The sequence below is a fragment of the Pinus tabuliformis genome, chromosome 7 (assembly GCF_031772625.1).
Source record: "Pinus tabuliformis cultivar Carrire ecotype Pingquan chromosome 7, CPIR1, whole genome shotgun sequence".
Taxonomy (NCBI): domain Eukaryota; kingdom Viridiplantae; phylum Streptophyta; class Pinopsida; order Pinales; family Pinaceae; genus Pinus; species Pinus tabuliformis.
Window position 1 is genome coordinate 282202794 of NC_142293.1, and position 23705 is coordinate 282226498.

General features: G+C 39.3%; 2 protein-coding genes across 5 annotated transcripts in view; one reads left to right on the forward strand and one right to left on the reverse strand.

The window, feature by feature from the left end:
• LOC149246969 (kinesin-like protein KIN-14D) overlaps positions 1-23705 on the forward strand; it is a 369530-nt gene that overhangs the window by 64699 nt on the left and 281126 nt on the right. The window lies entirely within an intron of this gene.
• Positions 17165-18317, reverse strand: LOC149246970 (uncharacterized). Its single transcript, XM_089455806.1, has 2 exons — positions 17929-18317; positions 17165-17797 (listed from the first exon to the last, which is right to left on the reverse strand). Exons 1-2 carry the CDS (start codon positions 18054-18056, stop codon positions 17305-17307), a joined length of 621 nt encoding a protein of 206 aa, XP_089311932.1. The 5' UTR covers positions 18057-18317; the 3' UTR covers positions 17165-17304.

The following is a 23705-nucleotide window of genomic DNA, read 5'->3' on the forward strand; positions in this document are numbered from 1 at the left end:
CAGTTACTGGGCCAAAGAGACAGGTTAGAGAGTAAATCACCTGAGCGGTTCTGTAGTTACATGGCATTGGTAACAAGCATTGTTGACTCTGAGCCTTCTTGTTATGAGGAGGCAGCTATCCAGCAGGTCTGGAGAGAGGCCATGATGGAAGAGTATTCTTCTATTATGAAGAACGATGTTTGGGAGGTAGTGCCGAGGCCTGAAGGTAAATCAATTGTTACTTCCAAATGGCTATACAAGATAAAGCATGCTGCAGATGGCAGCATCGAGAAGTTCAAGGCTCGATTTGTGGCGAGAGGCTTCTCACAGGTAGAGGGAGTTGACTATGAGGAGACCTTCGCTCCTGTAGCTCGGTATACATCTATTCGCTCCATTATATCGATTGCAACAGAGATGGGTTGGAAGATCCACCAGATGGATGTGAAGACCGCATTTCTCAATGGCTTCATTAAGGAGGAGGTTTATATTGAGTAGTCGCAGGGCTTTGAGGTGCATGGGAAGGAGTCCCATGTATGCAGATTGAAAAAGGCACTCTATGGTCTGAAGCAAGCTCCCAGAGCTTGGTACTCGAGCATTGATACATACTTGCAACAATTGGGTTTCACAAAGAGTGAGGCTGATCCGAACCTATACATCATTGTGGTGGGTGAGGAGCTTCTCATTCTGGTGTTGTATGTTGATGACTTGATCATCATTGGTGCAGAGAGACTCATTGAGGGCTGCAAGAGAGATCTTGATTTAGAGTTTGAGATGAAGGATATCGATTTGATTCATTATTTTCTGGGATTGGAGGTGTGGCAGGAGGAGGGGCATTTCTTCCTGGGACAAAGGAAGTACATTGTGGATATTCTTAGTAGATTTCACATGTAGGACTGCAAACCCATGTCTACACCTATGATCACTAACTGGAAGAAGCTTCACGCTTCTGATTCCGAGTTGGTGGATCCTACTCTATATAGACAGTTGATTGGTTGTTTGATATATTTGGTCAACACTCGACCAAATATATGTTTTGCAGTTAGCACTATGAGTCAGTTCATGTGTGAGCCCAGGAGAGTGCACTGGGTGGCTGCAAAACACATTCTTCATTACTTGCAGGGGACTGTGGATTTTGGTTTGGATTATAGACAGGGTGATGGAGTGAGACTGGCAGGGTACACAGATTCAGATTGGGTAGGTTGTGCTTCAGATAGGAAGAGTACTTCCGGGTTTTGTTTTGGGTTGGGTTCGGCGGTTGTGTCGTGGATCAGCCGGAAACATCAGTGAGTTGCATTGAGTTCAACTGAGGCAGAGTATATGGCCACTAGTTTGGCTAGTTTTGAGGCCATATGGCTTCGCAAGATGTTGTTTGGTCTATTTGGTCAGGCATTGAGACCTTCAGTAATTCATTGTGATAATCAGAGTTGCATAAAACTCATAGAGAATCCAGTTTTTCATGATAGGTCAAAGCATATTGAGATCAAGTATCACTTCATTAGAAACTATGTCCAAAAGGGAGCTGTCAAGCTTGAGTACATTTCCACAAATGAGCAGGTAGCAGACATTTTCACCAAAGCCTTACCACAGGGCAAGCGTGTCTACTTCAGAGACAAGATGGGAGTGGTGAGAAACACTTTCCTCGGTAAGAGCGAGTGTTAAAATTTGGGTACCAGAGGCCAAGTGGTTCCCTAAGGCTTTGATCTTTGGCCTAGGGAAAAGTGTCCAATTTTTTTTTACTTTTCTCCTAAAGTGACTTTATAAGTGGTAAATTCAGTTTAATTTATATTGACTTTTTAAGTGGTAAAGTTACATTCTAATTTAAAGGTGACTTTATTAAATTCAATGAAGAATTAGAAAGTGAAAAAGTGACTATGGAAATAAAAGGCTAAGTGGGTCTTTATTTAAGTGGGTGAGTTAAAAAATAGAAAGTGAGAATTAAATGCATATTTATTCTCATCCTTAGATCTAAATGAATCTCAACCAGTGTTCCACGGGGATGCATCCCCCAGGGTCGGGTGCGCGCACCCCTCGCACCCCACGCACCCGGGACGGGGAGTCTCTTGGGGGTGCGTTTCCCCACGCACCCTTTTTGGGGAGTCTCGGGGAGACGCAAGGGGGTGCGTTTCCCCAGTGTGGGAGTCTAGACTCCCCAAAAAGGGTGCTTCTGGGCGTCCCCCTTCAGTGTGGGAGTCTAGACTCCCCAAAAAGGGTGCGCCTGGGCGTCCCCCTTTAAATTTGTCTAATAAGACTTAAAAATTAAAAACTAAAAATAAAAAATTCAAAAATCAAAACCATTAATTTTTTTTTAAACTAAAATTAAAACTAAATAACTAAAACTTAAAAGTCTACAAAAAAAATTAAAATTAAAACTAAATAACTAAAACTTAAAAGCCTAAACCTAAAAGTCATGAAAGACAAAACTTAAAGTTAAAAGCTCATTTCATTTCAATCCAAAGTCATTTCCATTTCCACGCAGAGGCATTCCCAGACAGCGCTGAAATACCATTTCCACGCACAGTTGAAAGCGTGAACAGTGAACACGCCCAGCCAACCTCCCTGCCACCGCTGCTGAGCCAAGACTCTGAGCCAGTCGCCTTGCATTGATCTAGCCCGCTGTTTGCCTGAACGTTGAGACGCTAAGCTGAGGGACGGTGAGCCGAGTCATTGTTGTAGAATGATGAATGATATCGATCAATGTATTTGAATATTTTATTATTTATTTTTATTTTTGTTTTTTGAATCTCATGGTATGTATGAATAATAATTAATTCAATAATGAGACTTGTCACTTGAGTATGTCATATGAATGATGTATGTATCAAAATGAATGATGAGGATGGATCAATGATTCAAATTTCAATTGTCTATTTAATATTTTTATGCTTTCATTATTGAACAGTGGACAATGAATATGAACTTGAATTATATATATATATATATATATATATATATATATATATATATATATATATACCTTGACGACTCCCCGCACCCCCGAAATTTCCCTAAAATTTGAGGGTACTCCCACACGTCCCCCCTGTGCGTCTCCCCGCACCCGCGTCTCCCCGCACCGGAGTCTTGGTGGAACATTGATCTCAACCATTAGATCTTAGGGTAACCCAAAAGGTCATTTAGAGAATAAAAGGAGAAGAGAAGAGGAAAAGATCATTCATTCTTTCATGAGCATTTGAGAGAAAGAGAAGAGAGAGCAAGGAGAAAATTTCTGAGCAGTGAGGAAGTGAAGGAGAATAGAAAGAAGACATTTCATACAATCCGGGCAGCAACATTTATTGGCACACATCCCAAGGCAAAACCATACAACAGGAGAAAGGCATAGATATCGAAGAAGAGGTACATCATAGAAATCAAGGAAGAGGGACAACAACAAGGGCAAGAATTTCAAGGCAGTTGTACTGCTGAAATCTGCACAGTTTGTACATCAATTTATGGGCTCACTTTTCGAGGCTAGCTGTACAACGTTTAATGTTGTTTTATTGTTGAAAAATTGATGTTTTGGTTGTTTGCTGATTGGCACGATTTTCGAGGCGGAGTTCAAGCACGAAAATCGAGATAAGTTGTAATTTGTGGTCGCTGGAATTTTTACTGTGTATTTCAGTTTCTCTATAAAAGCATTTTCAGAAATAAAGAAGAGCTCTCAAACTGGTTTTCCCCAAGAGTTGTAGGGTGTTTTTCCAAGGGTCACATTGACAAAAAATCACTGTGTTATTTTCTGTGTGGTTGTTATAATTTTGCTGTGTTTTATTTTTGCAATTTCAGTAGTTATGAAATCTCTAAATTTTTGATTTCAGAAAATTATTGTCATTTCCAGAGTTTAGAATTTTTATCATGCTTGGATTTAAAACTAAATGCATGGAGTGATAAGGAAAATTGATAACCGGAGTGGGGGTTGAAATTTCTTCACTCCTCTCATCGAATGCTGATATGTTTGCAAAATCCTCTAATCCAATAGTAAAATAGGGAAATTCCTCCCTTACATCAGTTTGTAAAGAAGTTGGAAACAACCTTTGAAAGGCTTTGTTCACATCATTGGCCGCCTCCTTGTCCTTATGTGGAGCCTTCCTCTTCCCATTGCCTTCAGCAATAAATTCTTCATCATAAAATTTTGGATTCAAAGCATGTGCCAAAGTGTGCAATGGAGTGTTGAAGCCATTCCACCTCATAACAATGATGGACCTCACTTGCTCACCAAAATCAAAATCCACAAAAGGGTGGTAGCATCTTGTGTAATAATTTCCACGGTTTTCTCAACCATGGTGTCCATGCCATCATAAACCTCTCCTACGAAAGGTTTCTTTGTGTCTGCATCTTGGAGAAGATCAAATGCAGGTAATGCGATCTTGAGTAAGAAATCAGTCTTGCTCCACCAATATTCATCAATCAACACCTTCCTCACCATACTTCCCTTTTCTAAATCTTTCTGTCTCCACTTAGCCCACCTTCACAGCCAAAATGTGAAAAGATTATTGGAATTCATACCAATAGATTCATTAATATTTCCAAGGCCATAATAAACCGCTGAAAAGTTGTGTGATAATAATGGTGGTCATGGAGTGGGAGAGACAACTTCAACAACTGAGTTGGTCTTGTACATCTTCAAAACAATTTGGCATAAATTAAGATCAAGATGATCAAGATTGATGCAAAAGTTGTCAATGAATGTTTGCAGGCTCTTGTTCATTGAGTTAAAACTCTCTTGTCTTTCATTATCAACCCTAAAAAGATTAGTTTCATTCGAGGAAGACATATCCTTGACAATCTTAAATAATAATAAGTTCTTACACCTAACTACACTTGGAAAACTACAAAACTCAAAGTAGATTCTAACGAAAACAACAAATGTTTCGTAGCAAGACCATCTTCCTCACCTCACATCACCATATTATACCCAAACAAGTTATTAATATTCATATAATTCTGGAGACCAAAGAATCAATTCAGTTCTCTTTTATATCTTAGCAACTAATTGTCGATATAGAAAAGGGCATAAGGGACTTAACATATCATCTCACTTTTCAACAAGAGGCTACATTGATGGGGAGAAAGGTCTTGAGATTACGACAAGATCTCAATGAGATATTAAACTGCCAAAATACTTGCACAAATTTATATATTAAAACAATGTATACCAAATGTGTGTGTATATATTCTAATTGGCGTATATATATATATATATATATATATATATATACGCCAATTAGAATATATAATATCAAATAAATTAAGATTTTAATCTTAAATATGCTGAAATCATATGTATTTGAGAGTACTTTATTTGACATGTATTTATTAGTTATATAAGACAATGTGTTGTGAAAAATGGATAGTCAATATATTTTTGATTAAAAGAATTGAGAGTCAAATATGCTTTTGATCTCGACGAGATTTTATTGATTTAAAATTAAGTAATAATCAATATACTTTTGATTGTGATGACATTATCGATTAAAAGAATTGATCTGATGAGACTCTATTGGTTAAAAATAAGGTAATGCAAACTAAATGAATATTAGAGTGATTTCACTGGAATCGTGTCATCCAATTTTGGTTAAAAGGCTAAAAAAAATTCCCACCAAAATCCACCACTCTGTCAAGTGCATGTCCTTTTGATTAAGACCATACAAGCCACCCACCTTATGACCTAGACCTGGTAGCCCAATACCACTTGACTTGATGAATGCACTTAGTTAGTCAGGAATGGAATGCTATTAAGATTTTGTGAGGGGAATAAATATCAGGTGATCCCAAGTGGGATTCTAGGCAACGACTGTTTCCATCCTAGCCCGGTAGCCAAGCCAAGTAGCCCGAGCAGCCATAGAGAAGGTCCCGGAGGGGCTTGCACTTCCTAGTGCAAGGAAGGCGAACACGGGATCTGGAATGGGTCCAATTCGATCTGCATTTGGATCTGGCAACTTGCTGATTAAGAGAAATTACCTCTGGTGGTTCTTAATCTCGATCCCGTAGGATGGTCTTGAGAAAAGCAGATCAAGATCAATTGCTGCTATCACTCCCTATGATTCTGCGTCCCATACCCCATTGGTTTTACTGACACGTGAACGCATATGATGCTTCACAGACTGAATACCAGTCCATATTTTCTCATTGCGCACATGGGAAACGTAAAGGTCAAATTGCCTAGTGCCTACCAGCCTCTAGGTATACATCTTTTTCATTTTCTTGGATGGTGTCAAGTTGTACACCATACCAAAAAGAGTATGAGACCTGTTAACCCTGCCACCTACACCTACTTACAAGTCAGTGAGAAAAGCCTTCAACCCCACAAGGTGTGGTTGGTGGCAGGGAACTAAGAGAAGGGGCTGCCACACTGAATCCCCTCTCTCTGTTTAAGCATCTCCTAGGTTAGCTATGGGGGGTGGTCCCTAATATGGAAAACTAAAATAAAAGAAATGTGAGGTTCTAGGAGAGATGTTAAAGTGAAGGTGGATTACTTTTAAGAATTATGAGCATAATATGATATGAGAAATAAAATCATTAACATATTAAAACCATAAAACCAGTGTCTTAAGATAAATTGCTCAATAGGAATGAAGGATATATTTGCTCAAAACAAAAGTAGAATGCTTCAAAAAATGAAAGCAAAGCAATCATGGAGTGGAGACAAAGACGTTAGCACGATAATCGATACAAGATATAAAATGCTTTTAAAATATAATCAATACTTAAATCAAAGCATATAGAGATATCTTGCAAAAGGAAAATCAATTAGTGCTCTACTTGCAAAAGGAAAATGAAACAATGTTTGCCAACATAAAATATTCAATAATGACAAGTAAAATGGAAAATTGCAAGTGAAATCATAAGATGTGTTAGCATGAGATGCACCTATACTAGATTTGAATACAATTAGTCTTGGTTATTTTTAATCTAAAATGTCTAATCTAAATGAGAAGTCCTCCTCTTGAGCTCTTACCAAAGGGTAAAAATTGGGGTGACTGTAAGAAAGAGGGGGCGAGGGCACGAAGGTGTCATTAACGATACCCGTCCCCTGAGTCTTATGAGCCAGCGTGTGCTTTCGTTCCTACAAGGGGACAAGCCACCTTCATAACTGCAGGGTGACATGCTTTTACCTTACTTTGTACCAGGTGGAAGAACTTTCCAAGAAAGTCTTTTTTCCTATACTTTCTATCAACCAAGCTTATGCTTGGAGGTTAATTTTAGTGAGGCTTGGGGCTTGGCTTGGAAGCCTTCTTATACTAAAATGCCTAGATGAAATGCATGAGTGAGTGCTTTTGCTTCTACGAAAGTAAAGATAATACCAATATCTTTCAATGGAAAGGGAAAGTGAAACAATTAGCTTAATGTAGCTCCACAAGTTCCAAATATTTTGCTTTTCAAGTAAATGAAATCAATTCCAAATTGCTTCAATGGAGTGACACAAGAAAGATGCAACAGTAATGATATCGCCACATAATATAAATTGACAATGATAAAGCAATGTGCTCAAGAGACTTGTGAAACCAAAGTAGATGGATAAATTAAATTAGTTTAAGCTTGTCCAGTAAATATAAAATACTTGCTTGCATCAAAAGAAAAATTGCATGTGTTTAAGTAGATTGCCTAATACAAGTATTCAAGAAATGGAAATGGAAAACATAAACCAATCTCAAATGTATGCTAAAATGAAAATGGATGTGAGTGTTATGTTAAGAAACTAATCATGCATGAATGAGCTTAGCAATGAGATTAACAAAGAAAATTGGAGTAACTAAACTAAGATCGTCCCTCTAAATAGGGAGAAAGGATACCATGGGAAAAATCCCAAGCTCCCTTGCAAGAAAAAATAATTTTTTTATTAGAGATTGGTTACAACGGGAGAAAAAAGAAGCCTTTTGAGAAGACTTCCAAAGGAAACCAAAGGGGTCTTTTACAACATGCCACTTCCAAGGGCTAGATCTCTTCAAGTAACAACTACAGGAGAGTCTTTGACAAAACTTAAAAATACAAGAAACAAATTTGCAGCAATCAAATTAGCCACAAAGAGAGTTGTATTCAGTGCCAAGGAGAGAGGCTAAGCCTCCTCTAGCCCACAACCTAGTGAGAGAAGGATGTTGCCCTCAAAGTAGAACTTGGCCTTTCGAGAAATGATGCCTCAAATACTCACAACCTCCTTGATTTTTCGTTTCAAATCTGCTAAAAAATGGGCTGCAAAACAGATCCAAAATGAATGGAAAGATGACATGAAAGAGTCAAAATGATAATCTACAATTAGTGTACAAGAACTAGATCAAGACATGCAAGTAGAACTCCATACTTGTCTAGTTAAAACCATGCTTTAGCTAGAAATTAAAATCCTTGAAAGCACAAGATATTGATCAAAAAAAATATTGAATTTAAATTTATGTGATCTTCATAGGCTAGAGGAAAGGAAACCCCCTCTTTCAAAATCGTTTGATGAGATCCTTGAGGCAAACCGATTGGGTCCCTCTATTCTTGATTTTGGGAGTTAGTTCGTCTATTGGAGAGTTACCCCACGCCCAAGTAAATCCTTCAACAAAATCTAAAGATCTCTACACACTTGGAAAAAGATGTGAGCAATCATAAAGGGATTAGATTATACAATGGAGGAGAAGATTAGAGATTTCACCAAAAATCTTCTAGTGCTTCTCTTCCTAGAGTATTTCTCTAACCCAAAAACCATACAAGATAGCTTGCATATGTTAATCCAAACAAGTGGCAAAATGATAACTAGCATAATCCAACATACATGTAGAATGTAAAGCACAACAATTGAAATACATCACCTCAAACAATGGAAGGAGAACACCAACACGATAGTACCCCAAAGTCCCTTTATTATATGAAAATGAATACAAAATCCAGTAGAGTCTTCGTAAGCCCAATAGCTCGTTCTAAAGATAAAATATGAGAGCCAAAGGCTTATTTAAATAGAATTATGGGAGACAATCCTAATGTAGAAGTGATTAAACAAGTGGCATGACGTGACAATCCCAAAGAGAAATTAGAATTTGTTGAATGGAGCTCCAATGCCAAGTGTAAAAATCGAATTATGACAAGTGGACATCATTTTCTTCTTTCCTTATGTGCCAAATTCGAATTTTATGATGGAATGGAAAGTGTCTATGGGTGGTAATACATGTGGGGACAATTTCCCACAAAAATATTCACCAAATATTCTCCCAAATCCTCCCAAATGTGCATTAACTTCACAAATTCGAATTTTTCAGGTAAATAACTTTCTTATTAATGCCATAAATTTGATTTTATTTGAGCACATGTTCTTTCCTTGATTTTAGGAGTCAACATCACCTTGGGACTTCATTTTAACTCCCCCATAATTTTCCACCTCATTTCCACAACATTTAGCTTGTGTGGATATTTATTTTTCTCCATTTATTTAATTTATGGCTTAATCAATTGCCAAATTTCCCACTAAACTTAGGAAAAGTGGGTTTTAAATGTTAAAAACACATTTTTAACCTTTCAAAGCGTGTCACAGTAAAAAGTTGAGGGTGAGAGGTCAAATTTCATTACTCATACCCCATACAACTTTAGACATCACTTATTACATTATAAATACAATTTTATTAGCAATTTCCGTAGTGCGGAAAATCTAAAAATTTAAAAAATGATTACCTAGACCTAACCAAATTCCACAAAGTTTTTTGTATGATCTAGTATGGTAATATACATCGACTCTAGACACTGATATGTGTTAGTGGCTCAACCTTCAAATCGTCACATCGACTTTGGGGCAAAAAGTGAGTGAAAAAACTCATAAAATTATCTGCCTCTGTAAAAAGGGATAATTAACCAGATAAAAAACACTCCAAAGTGTACTCATTCGCTGATTGAGTCCCAAAATCCTAGGCCTGTTACAGACTTAAAAACTCATAATCACTAGTATCACTTATTACAATTCCTCGCAAGGTGTGGAATCTAGGTACAAGAAAGATGATGAGAAGATAGAAGTAGAGTTAAAAAGCTTTGTTGACTGATGATATCTGATGGTACAAGTGTCCTTTGGATCATCTTTGGGCGTGGAGTCTTCGTATAATCATCAGGTGCCACTCTAATGGTCGACATTTGGCTCCATATGGGGATGCATGCTAGATATGAAGTGATATAGTGTGCAAGAATCTGGAATCTGCATCCATCGAAAATAGACATATATCAACAGTATCCATTCAAAATATCATGAAATGAAGTAAAGTACAGAAATGAAGAAAGAGAAATTTATTCTAAGAGCATAAATGACAATTTATTCATGAAATAAAACTAATTAAACAAAAATGCACAAGATAAGGTTAGAAATATGATACAAAAAGATGCCCCATGGCATCAGATATTTTCTTTGTAGAACAATTTGAGCAATTGGCCGTTCACGGGTAACTCGAGTGGTTCTCCGTCCAAAGTGCTCAAATGGTAGGAATTTTTTCTAGCTGCTTCCCTGATAATGTATGGTCCAAGCCACAAATTGTCCAAATTACCATGATTACCTGGCTTTTCATTCCTACGATCCCATAGCAAAACCATATCATTGTTAGAAAAAATTATATTGCTAGATGTTTTGTCAAAATTTCTTTTTACCTTAGATTGATTTTTACAACAATGCTCAAAGGCTCTTCTTCTAGTTTCATCCAATTCTACAATTTGGTCAATCCTACATTACATAACATCTTTATCAGATGTAAAACTTTGTAGCAATTGGTAAGCAGGTAGCCTCTAATGCACAGGAAGGGTAACATCCAAGCCATAAACTAACTCAAAGGGATTCTTCCCAGTAGAACTCTTCTTTGTAATCCTATCAACCCACAAAGCATATTTAATTTTACTATCCCATTGTCCATTTGTTATCCCCTACTATCTTCTTGATTATGGTTATCAAATTCTTATTACTAGACTTTGCTAAGCCATTACCCTGAGGATAGTAGTTTGATGAATGAGATAAAACAATGCCATACTTAAAGCAAAACGATGAGAATTTAGCAGAGCTAAAAGCCTTGGCATTGTCAATAGTAATCTTGGCAGGGACACCAAAATGAGTGATAATCTTATCTTCAAGAAAATCTATCACCACTTCGTCGGTGGCGTGTTTTCTAGGGATGACCTCTACCCATTTAGTAAAATAGTCATTGGCAGTTATAATCCATGACTGGCCATTACTCGAATTTTCACTAAACTTCCTTATAAAATCTAGCCCCCAATGTTTGAAGGGAGCCTCGACGACTACACGCTGAAGGGACAAAGAGGTTAACTTTTGCTTCCCAGTGAATAGATGACAAGCTTGGCAACCTCTAACATACTTGTGCACATCAGCAAAAGTAAAAGGCCAAAAATAACTAGCTTTGAAGATTTTGTGGGTAGTAGTCTTAGTAGCATAATGCCTTCCACAAAATCCTGAATGAAACTCAGATAGAAGCTTTTTGGCTTCAACTTCATCAACACACCTAAGTATTTCCAGATTTCTCCAACCCAGACCATCCTTCATAATGAAATACTTAGTTGCTCTAAGCCTTAATGCTCTTCTCTTGTGGCCAACTAAATGGTTAGGACATGATAAATTTTGCAAATAATAAATTTTGTCTTTATATTATTCAAGTTGACCCAATCTTTGAAGTTTTGATGAAGCTAATTCCAAATCATTCCTATCGCTTTCTCATTTCCTTCAGTCAAGATTTTGGCCAATCCCTGGCCTTTTACAAGCTTGGTAGGTCTAATATCCAAATCATACTCTTGAATCTTCGAGACCCACCCAGCACGAGTTCCGAAGCAATCAACTTGGACTAAAATATCCTTTACAACAGAGTGGGGAACAAATACAATTATCCTAGAATACCCCACATAAACTCTGAACTGTTTAAGAGACTTGACTAAAGCATAAGCTTGCTTCTCCATGGTGCTATACTTCAACTTAGACCCTTGAAGGGACCTACTCATAAAAGCAATAGGCTACTCATGCCCTTCATTATTCTTTTGAAGCAACACCCCAACAATAGTATCTTCGGATGCAAAAGAGAAAATCAAAAGCTCATTTGAATAATTAGGGCTTACTAGAACAAGTGCTTTGCCAATAGAATCATTTAGTTCCTGAAAGCCTTTTCTACCCTCATTCCCCAGACAAACTTAACATCTTTCTTTAAGAGGGTTTGGATGGGTTTGGCAATCTCATCATAATTTGGAATGAACCTTCTATGAAAATTAATCTTTCCTAAGAAGGATTGAAGGGTTTTAATATTATAAGGAAAAGGAATCTTTGAATAGCCTCAACTCTTTCAGGGTCAATCTTGATGCCATCCTTTGAAATGATGTGACCAAGCAACTTCCATTCAGTCACTCCAAAAGTAGATTTAGCAGGATTTAAGGATATTCCATACTCTCTACACCTATCAAAAATCTGCCTTAGATTGCCTATATGGGAAATTCCATTTTTAGAAAAAACAGTGAAATCATCTTGATAGATCTCAGTAAATTCCCCAATTAGGCCCTTAAAGGCATAGTCCATAGCCCTTTGAAAAGTTTCTCCAACATTCATTAATCCAAAAGGCATCCTCAAATATTCAAAAGTACCCCATGGTGTGGTGAATGCAATGTTTTAAACATGGACATTAGGATAAAATCGGCAAGGGTTCGAAAAACCAAAAAATTGTAAAAATCGGGAAAACATCGATAAAAAAGAAGCAAACATCGGAAAAATTAAGATACCATAAAAATATCTTTAAAAATCGGCAAACATCGGCTAGGCCAAAAAATCGTGATTTTAAGATAAAATCAGGATGTTATCGAGATGTTCGCAACACTGGGTGAATGTACCAAGACTTGGTTGTATCTTGAAAATCCATCTAACAAAGACATCATTCCAGATCCTGTTACCCTTTGCAGTAATGTTTCTATATTAGGTAAAGGGTAATTATATTTTTTACAAGCTAAATCAAGATTTCGAAAATCTATATACACATACCTTGATTGATCCATTCTTCTTCCTTACAATAACCAAGTTTGAACAACATGTGGAATGCCTAGTGTGAGCAATAATACCAGCTTGAAGCATCTTTTGCAGTTCTTTTTGCACCAAGGGCGCTGACTTAGGATTGCTTTGTCTAAGTTTCTGCCTAAAGGGTTTGGCATTTTCATCCTTAAGAGGGATAGTATGTTCCATAACATCTTCCCTATAACCTTTCAACTCATCATATGAAAAAGCCAAAACATCTCTATATTCATGAAGTAAATTTATCAAATTCTTCCTTTCTTGCTCATTGGTACCCTTGCCTATTTTAATAATCTTTGGATCATGAGGGGTACCAATATTCACTTCAATGAATTCCCCTGGGTCAATTTTCTTATCATCTTTTCTCTTTGAAGCATCATGTATGTCAAACATTTGCTCCAAGGCTACACGTTCCCTAGGAGTGGGATTTGTCACCACATTACACTCCTCATAATCACATCCTTCCTCTTTGTAGCTAGCCTTAAATTCAGAAAATTCCTCCATGTTATTTAAAAAACGAACCACTTGGATTTCATCATTAAAGATTTGCCAATGCTCAATATTATCAGGAACTGATGGCCTAAAGATAATCTCCATCTTAACTTTATCATCCATCAAGTTCTCTCCAAGCTGTAATGTAGATGCAACAACAACCAGCTCATCAACTTGTTTATTTCCTTCCCTAGGAATTGCTTGAAGGTCTAATGCATCAAAATATTCCATATTATCCCAAACAACATTTCGATGCTTTTTTAATCTATCATTCTTGCATGCAAATTGATTCTTAGTTTGAAGAATGACTAGATCAGAATCTCCCTTGATACTAAGCAACTTTATCCTCAAGTCTTTTGCCAACTCAAGACCCAACAATAGAGCCTGATACTCTGCTATATTGTTGGTTGCATCGAATTCCAATCTATCGGTAAACTTGAATATGTGACCAAGACAATTCTAGCACCCTTACCATACCTAGAATGGGCACCATCAAAATTCATGTGCCAAACTCCATCTTTCTTACAATCCACCTCCTTCTCCAAAGGAGGAAAATAATTAGCCAAGATAGCATAGTTTCCCAAGTTATTAGATTCATACACAATTTCATTATGAGGCTCCTTGGGATTTTCTACATGAAACTTTCTCTCCAACTCCATATCCAATCTAACCATGATGCCCTCACTATTAGGAATGGTAGCATAACTTAAATCCATTTGCAAACTACCCCCAATATCAGCTCCCCACTTTCTAGACAATAAAATCCCCCAAGCATCAGGCACATCAATCACCACAATATCCAAGGTGATCATAATGTCAGGATGTACAACCAAGTGGACTTGAAGATCTTTTATCAAACCACAAACGTTAATGATCTTTGAATCCATTGCACAAATGTTGTGGTAGGGTCTAGAAATCCTCAAATTTAATTGATTCATGAATTTCTTAGTCATGACACAAGATGATGCCCAGAGTCAAACATACAATTGTGTAAAAGCATTCCATTGACCAACATAGTGATGAAAAAAGGTTGGTGGTCACTATTATCCCTGCACATATCACTACTTTGCAGAGTGATAGGGGCGTCCTCATATCTATCCTTAGAAAAATTAGACATTTCTTTTCCATTGGGAGCATTAATGGCTTTCAACAATTTATATCTTTGGGAGGGAATCTTCATTATTTTAGTGATATGAACTAAAATCTTAGCATTTATTAATCCATCCTCCCAAAGCCAACGCGGGGCGGCCCAAGACAACTTGCGAAAGCTGCAAGCAAAGAACAGCGCCGCGAAGCCGAAAAAGTACACGAGAAATTGGTGTGAGTTCCATAAGAGCTCCACTAACAACACAAGTGAGTGTCGGGCCAAGCAGTCACTGGTGGCTGAGCTAAAGGTTTCAGAATCAGAGGCATGTTCCGACTCTGAGTCAGAGCCCGACAAGGGGAATGACAAAGGGAAGCAGATTATCGATGCGGAGCCCAACGCCACCATTGCCACCACGAAGATCCAAAAGCAGGAACCCGAAGATCCAGAGGAGGAGGAGCGTCTCTTCCACTCACAGATGTGGGTAAAGGGCTCCCCGCTACAGTTCATTGTCGACAGCGGGAGCCAAAAGAACCTCATTTCGGTAGAGGCCGTGAAGCGGCTGGGCTTACCGACCACAGCACATCTCTACAACCATACACCATCGGGTGGCTTCACTAAGGACGGAATCTTCCCGTGAGCCAACAGTGTCGCCTTCCATACAACATCAAGCCCTTCACGGATGAGGTATTGTGTGACATTGCTCCCCTTGAAGTTTGTGATGTATTATTAGGACAACCAAACTTGAGGAAGTGACATGCTGTGTATGAATCAAGGCCCCGTGCTGTTATTGTTACTTTCGGAAATAAGCTGTACAGGATACCGGAGGTAGCACCGCCTACTGCCATCTCTTTGGTTACTGCAAAAAAATGCAGTAAGCTCATTTCCAAAACTGGGAAATTTGTTTTCCTGATGATACGCCCTCAAGGAAAGAAGAAGACGGTGGCCACGACCTCCAGACAGGGCCCCTCCGCACGACAACTACAGATGGACAAGGTCGTGGAGGAGTACGAGGACATCTTTACCTCCCCCACAAGGGTTCCTTTGCACTGTCAGGTCAAGCACTCCATTGATCGGACCCCAGGTATGCCATTGCCCAATGGACCAATCTATTGGTGCTCCGTTCTAGAGAATGATGAAATCAAGAGGCAGATTCAGGAGTTGCTGCAGAAAGGCCACATTCGTCTGAGTTCATCGCCCTGTGGGAGCCCGATTGTGTTGGTACAAAAGAAGGATGGGAATTGGAGACTGTATTGGCTATCGGGCGCTGAACAAGATCACTGTCTGTAATAGGTACCCGATTCCATGGATTGATGACCTCCTGGACCAACTGAAGGGGGCAAAATATTTCGGCAAGATCGATTTGAAGTCAGGATATCACCAGGTACCAATCGAACCCTCCGATGTGTGTAAGATTGCCTTCAAAGCCAAGGAGGGCCTTTTCGAATGGTTGGTTATGCCTTTCAGATTGACGAATGCTCCTGCAACCCTCATGAGGCTAATGGATGACATCTTGCGGCCATTCACCAACTCATTTGTAGTGGTATACTTGAATGACATCCTGATCTTCAGCTAGAGTTGGGAAGAGCACCTCCATCACATCCAACAGGTTCTCCAAACACTGTGGAAACACAAGTTATGTGCCAATTTGGAGAAATGCACTTTTGGCATGACCTAGGTTCAGTATCTGGGGTACATTATTGATGAACAGGGGTGCATGTGGATCCAGCCAAGATCAAAGTCATTCGGGATTGGCCATCTCTAACCACTCTGACAGAGCTCCGCATTTTTCTAGGTCTTGCCAACTTCTACCGCAGGTTCGTCTTGGGGTTTTCTCATATCACTTGGCCCTTGAGTCAAGTCACCAAGGGAGGAGGGAAATTAAAATTCTTTTGGTCTGAATCTCAACAGAAGGCATTCACAGAGTTGAAAGATCGCCTCTGCTCGGCACCAGTGCTCGCATTACCAGACTTGCAACAACCATTTGAGGTCGAGATAGATGCCTCTGACTATGCTATTGGGGCAGTCCTTACTCAACACGGGCATCCAGTGGCATAACACAATGAGACACTTTTATACACAATTCAAAAGTATCCCACTTATGACAGAGATGTGTTCCATTGTGCAAGCCTGCCGATAACGGAAGCATTACATTTTGGGGAAGGAAACGGTCATCCACATAGACCACCGACCTCTGCAGTTCATACAAACCCAAGGGAAAGTGCAGAATGATCGCCATCAGAAGTGGTCCACATACCTACAACAGTTCCATTTGAATATCAAGTATAAAAAGGGCAGCGCCAATAATGTTGCAGATTGCCTCAGTCGACCACCGATCATGGCGTTAACCACCATGCTCAACTCTTATGGGCACGAGACTTCTGATCAGTGTTGCACACATCGCGATCGGGATTTAATCGGCGCCGGGAAAAAAGCGGAAAAAATCGTTAAAATCGGGAAAAAATCGGAAAAAAGCGGGAAAAAATCGTTTGGCACAAAAATATTCATTTTTTTTCAATTTTTTTAATATCTAAACCATCTACAACATAAAATAAATACATTGACACATAAATATGATAAAAAAACTAATATATAAGATGTTTAATATCATTTTTAGCGCTAAAATCACACATAACATTGAATCATGTCCTGAATAGTAAGTCCTGAGTCCCAAGTCCAACTCAGCCTCAAAATATCAACAAAAAATATGATAATGTATCTCATCATGTCATAATGTCATATACAATAAAATGAAAGTCTAATCCTATTGATTTCCTCTGCCCCTCTTGCGAGAAAATGGCACAACTTTCTCTTTCCCTCTAGATGTAGAAGCTGGTGCCTGTGGTGGTGGAAATGGCAGTGGAGTCTGACGTGCTCTAGAAGCTGAAGAACTAGTAGTAGCAGCTACAGGAGGCCGAGGTGGACGGAGACCACGTCCTCTGGTAGTGGTAGCCCGGGTAGCCCGGGTAGGCGGTGTCACCTCCTCCTCCTGCTCCTCCAACTCCTCCTCCTCCTGCTCCTGCTCCTGCTCCTCCTCCTCCTCCTCCTCCCCCCCCTCCTCCTCCCCCTCATCCTGCACTAACCAATCCTCAGTGGGATCCATGAGAGGCCTCTCGGTCTCAACCCTCCATTCAGCAGTGGTGTCAATCCCATCCAATGAGATGGCTTCCGTATCAGGTGTCTTCTCTAGTTGTTTCACCCACAATCGAAGATTGTAGTAGACATAGACCATGTCATTAAGTCTATGGGACTCCAACCTGTACAAAGTTCATGAAATAATAAATTAATAATTAATAATTAATATTATAAAAAAAATATTGTTTAAAACTTTAATGAATTCAAAAATTTATTTGGAAATTTGCAATATTTTAAATGTTTAAGTGTTAACCTATTGCGCTTCTTGTTGTGTATTTTTTCAAATACACTCCAATTGCGCTCACATCCCGAGGAGCTGCATGTTTGGCTGAGGATGCGTACGGCAAGATTTTGCAAAAGGGGTACTCTGCCACCATACATCTTCCACCATGCGTCTACAACAAAATTACAAATAAAATTTTAAATAAACATAAGAAAAAAATGGAATTTGAAGAAACAATGAAATTTGAAACAAAGTTACAAAGTACATACTACAAACTAAAAAATACCTGGCATTTTAACCGTCCTATCAATGACAGCCATCTCAAAGCCAAATGTGCCAGCTGACAACTTATATTGCTCAATTTGTCTAGAGACCTCCAATTTTTCTTCTGGAGTTCTCACCATCTTCTGGACACAGGTTAATAATCCTTCCACGACCTCAACATCAAAATTAAACCCACATGCATAAGAAAATGCAGGGTTCAGGAAAAGGCCAGCAGCATGAATGGGACGATGGAGTTTGTTGTTCCATCGCTCATCAATGACGTTCCATAGAAGGGGTTGTCTCTGGAACCCATCATCTCCCTTGTCATCATAGTAGGACCGAATGGCTTCTTTGGCCCTGTCCATGGCTTCATACAAATAGCCCATTGCGGGCTTCTCAGCATCAACCAACCGAAGAACCTTTACCAAAGGTTCTGTAACAGCGCACACCTCCTGCACTCCCGCCCAGAAGTCTTCCTGGTATGAAACTAGTCTGCAGACGGCCTCTCCTTCTGGTTTGCGGCTCATTGACGAAGCACGCCACTCCTCTGAAAGAAACATTCTCTTCAAATCCCACATAGAATTCAAGAGGGATTGAAGAGATATGAAACTCGTCGCAAACCGTGTAATGGCGGGGCGCACCAACTCTTTGTTGTTGGTGCATTTTCTCATCAAGCTAAGCACAGATGTGTGATTGTAAATAAATTTTGTGATGCTTTTTGATGAGTCAACAACCTCTTTGACAAAGGGAATTTTCCCAATGTCCTCTAACATCAAATCAATACAATGGGCAGCACAAGGTGTCCAAAATAAAGCAGGATGCCTGTCCATAAGCATTCTACCAGCAGCAATATAATTTGCAGCATTGTCCGTTATGACTTGGACAACATTTTCTGCACCCACCTCCAAAATAAACACATCCAGCAAATCACATAAAGTTTTTGCATCTTTGATTTGATGAGTTGCATCAACAGATTTGATAAACATAGTCCCCAAGGGACAACTAACCAAGAAGTTTATAAGGGTTCTCCCCTTTTGGTCAGTCCAACCATCTGACATAACAGTGCATCCTGTTTGTGCCCATGATGCCCTAAAATCCTCCAATCTTTGGGTGCAGTCACGCTTTTCATCTTGAAGAAGCCGGCCTCTGAAATCATGAAGAGAAGGGAGTTTGTACCCCGGGCCAACACTGGCAATAGCATCAACAGTAGGTTGGAAAAATGGATTATTCCTTATAATGCTGAAAGGAATATCACTCCAGAGGAGAAATTTTGTCATCAACTTGTCAGCTTTTTCTTTTTCAGTTCTTTTTAGCATTGAACCAATAGTTGGTTGTGAACCAGGTGTGGTTCGAGGAACAAAATATGATGATGCAGCTACCGGATTGACTGACGCTGCAGTAGAACCTGTGCCACTTGGCCCACTTCCTTCAGCTGACCTTTTTAGTTGCCTTTTGAGTTCTTCTTTGGCGTCTCTAGTGTGCTCTAATTCTCCCAATGCTCTCATGGCTTTTTGGATAATTTCAGCATTTGTCTTTAGACAGGGCCCCACATCACGTCCAGGGATTTGTGCAAGGTGGAACTTCAACCTGTATATCCCCCCGAATATTTCCTTTCCACACAACTTGCAATACAAGTTTTGTCTATCATTCGGAGTTTTAGGGTCACCATATTCCCAGAAAGGATCCAATTTCCTTGGCATGTTTGTTTTTGAATTTTGAATTTGCAAACCTATGGAAAAATAAGGATTAGGAAATAGGAATTTAGGATTACATAAATGATAATAGTAAATACAAATTACAATTTAGCATTTGCAAAATTACAAGCTAATTATTTCCAAAATCCCAATTTCTAAACCCAAGTTACCCAACCAAATGCCAAAAAACAATGAAAAATAAAAAAAAATAAACAATGTTTAAAGAAAATGAGAAAATAAAAATAAAAAATTGGTTCTCATAGTCATAACAAACAACCCATCCCAAATCAATGAAAAGTTTCCAAAAATTCTTTATAAACAATGAAAAACAAGGTTTTTATAGAACCAAAACAAAAAAAAATTAATCTACATACCTGGTTTATGGACAAATTGGTGATCTTGGCTTGGATTCCTCCTAAAATCGCTTGGATTCGCTCCCAAATCCGACGGCAACCCTCTCCCTCACTTCTTCTCCTCCTCCTCCGCGCGGACTGCTGAATGAAATAAAAGAAAAATCGATTTTCTATATAAAACGCTCGCTGCCCGCGCCTCTGGCGATTTTAACATAAAAAATCGCGATTTTTTCGATAAAAATCGCTATAAAAAAAAGTGGCGATTTTTATGTATAAAAATCGCGATTTGAATCGGCTAAATGAAAAAATCGCGCTTTTACGATAAAATCGCGATTTTATCGCGATTTTAACAACACTGCTTCTGATTGGCCACTTCTCTACAAAAGCGACCCAGAATTCGGCCACACATACCAGACACTCTTGGAGGGTCAGCGTGTTCTAGATTTTCACCTCCAGGATGCCTTGTTATGCCACTTGGTTCACCTTTGTGTTCCTTCAAGCGAGCGTGCCAAGATGATTTGGGAAGCACACTACAGTCGGGCTGCTGACCATTTCGGGGTCGAGAAAACGGTGGCAGTACTGCAGAAGTATTTGTATTGGACGAATCTTCGACAGGATGTCGGGAAGTACATCAAATCATGACCTGCCTGTGCCATTGCCAAACCGACCATCAAGAAGCAAGGCCTCTATACCCTGCTGCCTACCCCTAGTCGACCTTGGGGAATCCATCTCCATGGATTACATGTCAGGCCTTCCTTCCATTAAGCATGGAAATGACTGTGTTTTTGTGGTCTTGATAGGTTCTCGAAGATGGCCATTATGGCGTCCTACAAGAAGAATATCACAGCAGAAGCCACTACTAAACTCTTCTTTGAACAAGTGTGGGTGCACTTTGGGATCCCACAGTCTATCATCTCAGATCTGGATAGCAGGTTCCTTAGTACATTTTGGTCTAGTCTCTGGTCGATGTTGGACACCAAACTCACTAAATCCATAGCCTTCCATCCTCAAACTGATGGCCAGACAGAGGTTGTCAACATGATGATTGTACACATTTTGTGCATATACAACTCAAAGCATCCACGCACATGGGACGAGAGCCTCCCTTATGTTCAGCACAACTACAACCGGGCTCTCCACAGCTCGACTAGCCACAAGCCTTTTAAGGTGGGCTTGGAATTCCAGCCACTATGTCCCATTGATGTGGCCATGCCATTTGCAACTACTCATGCAGATTTGGCTCATGTCCAGTCTGAAACAGATAAGGCAAACAACTTCATTGTGCACATCCAACATATTCACCAGCAGGGCCATGACATTCTGGAGAAATCAAATGCCAAGTACAAGCAGCGACATGATCAACATCGGGTGCCACACAAGTTTTAGGTGGGCGACAAAGTCTGGTTGCATTTGCAAAAGGAATGCCTTACCGGAGCCTATCGGAAACTCAGACCACTCCGATATGGTCCTTACACCATTACCAAGGCTGTGGGAGACAATGCATTTGAGCTCAGCATTCCACCATTCCTTGGCCTGTACCAAGTGTTCAATGTGGACTGCCTTCAGCCATACTTTCCACCATTACTAGGCACATCCGACATTGCAGAATAGCTCACACCCATAGAGCTAAATCCAGATTGCATGGAACAAGCTGCAACTGATCGGATCATGGACACACAGATCAAGAACACTCGCTAGCAGAATATCCAACTGTGTCGAGTTGTCAAAGCAGGCCAACTCCTTCACCAGGGCAAGTGGTTCAGCATGGACCAAGTTCAGCGGAAGTTTCCTCATCTCATGGAGGAACTCAACGCAATGGGGACCATTGCTTCCTAAGGGGGGAGGAATGATCCAGGTGGATTTTGGTGGCCCCCTGCCAAGTCCACTTGGACCCCCACCATTGTTTCTTTCAGCTTTTCAGTTTCCTTAATTGTATCACAGTTTACTATTTTTAGCAGTTTTTCGGGTCCTGAACTTCCGGAGCCGTTTTGAGGCCCTAAATGACGTTTTTTGGGAAAACTAGGAGCAACATGGGTCCATGGACCGTAGTTTTCGGATAGATCTTTCTAACGAGATATTTTGCGTGTCAAATAAAGATCGTATGCCAAAGTTACAACCCCGGGAAGTTGATGTACCAATTTACCAAAACGGGGCCCACAGTTTGGTGTTTCATTTTCTAGGGTTAGGTTTTTGGATGATTAAGGTTTTCCATTGCTTCTCAACAATAAATAGGGCTTCGAGCCTCATTGAAACATAGTTCAGATGCATGTAGCTGCCACATCTCTTCTCAGAGATTAGATACCATCGCCCTAGCTAGTTTATTTCCATTTCTGTTTGTAAGCATATTTTAGTATTTTACATTAATGACATGAAGTATTATTTCCGTCATGGCTATTACAACAGGTATCAAACTATTTTTCTTGGGCATTGTTATTATTGTAAAAATTTTGGTCATCAAGCTAAACATTGCATGGCTCGTAAGAATGAAGCACCAAGATTGAAGGATCAAACAAACAAACCATGTGGTCTCAAATGACAAGGAAAAATCAAGACCTACAACTCTTTTGATCCTTTGGCCAAATTTGATCCTTTTCTCATTATGTAATGAAAATGGACATAATGAACAAAATTGTCCCCTCAAAACAAAAGAAGCAAAAGATGAGAATCCCAGTACGGATAAATGTGGCCTAGCTCTATGTGTTCACAATGATGAAAATCATTGGTTTGTGGATAGTGGGTGCTTTAGACATATGACAGGTGACAAAAGGAAGTTTGTCTCATTGAACAAAAAGAAAGGAAATGTATCCTTTGGAAGTGGATCTGCTAAAATTGTTGGAAAAGGAACCATTACCCTTATTAATGGAAAAGGAAAGGCTCAAAATGCTTTGCTAGTAGATAGGTTCAAACACAATCTCTTGAGTGTTAGCCAAATCTATGATCAAGGACATAATGTTGTCTTTAGCACTAAAGATTGTGAAATAAGGAACTCTTCCTCAGGAGAACTTGTGGCGAAAGGAGTTAGAACATCAGATAACGTCTACATTTTGAACAAAATTCAAGAAGATAAATGTTACCTAAGTCAAACAGATGAAAGATGGCTGTGGCACAAGCAACTGGGACATACACGTTTTGATAACTTGATCAATATCAACAAGATTAATGCAGTGCGAGATATTCCAAAGTTATTCAAGCCAAATCAAGCTTTATGTTGTCCATGTCAACATGGAAAGCAAACTAGAACCGGCCACAAGACCAAGGAGTTCTCTACATCAAAACCTTTGGAGATCATTTATGCTGACTTATGTGGACCAACTATAACTCTAGCACTCCAAGGAGAAAGGTACTTTGCTTTATTTGTTGATGACTATACTAGAATGATGTGGATATATTTCATAAAATATAAATCCGAAGCATTTGAATGTTTTAAGAATCTTAAAGCTCTTGTAGAAAATGAAAATGATTCTAAGATTAAATGTTTTAGAATAGATAGAGGGGG

Coding starts and splice junctions, on each gene's coding strand:
- LOC149246970 (XM_089455806.1), bottom strand. CDS start 18,056: ATGTATGGTGGCAGAGTACCCCTTTTGCAAAATCTTGCCGTACGCATC. Junction 17,798..17,928: donor CACAACAAGAAGCGCAATAG/GTTAACACTTAA, acceptor AACTTTGTACAG/GTTGGAGTCCCATAGACTTA.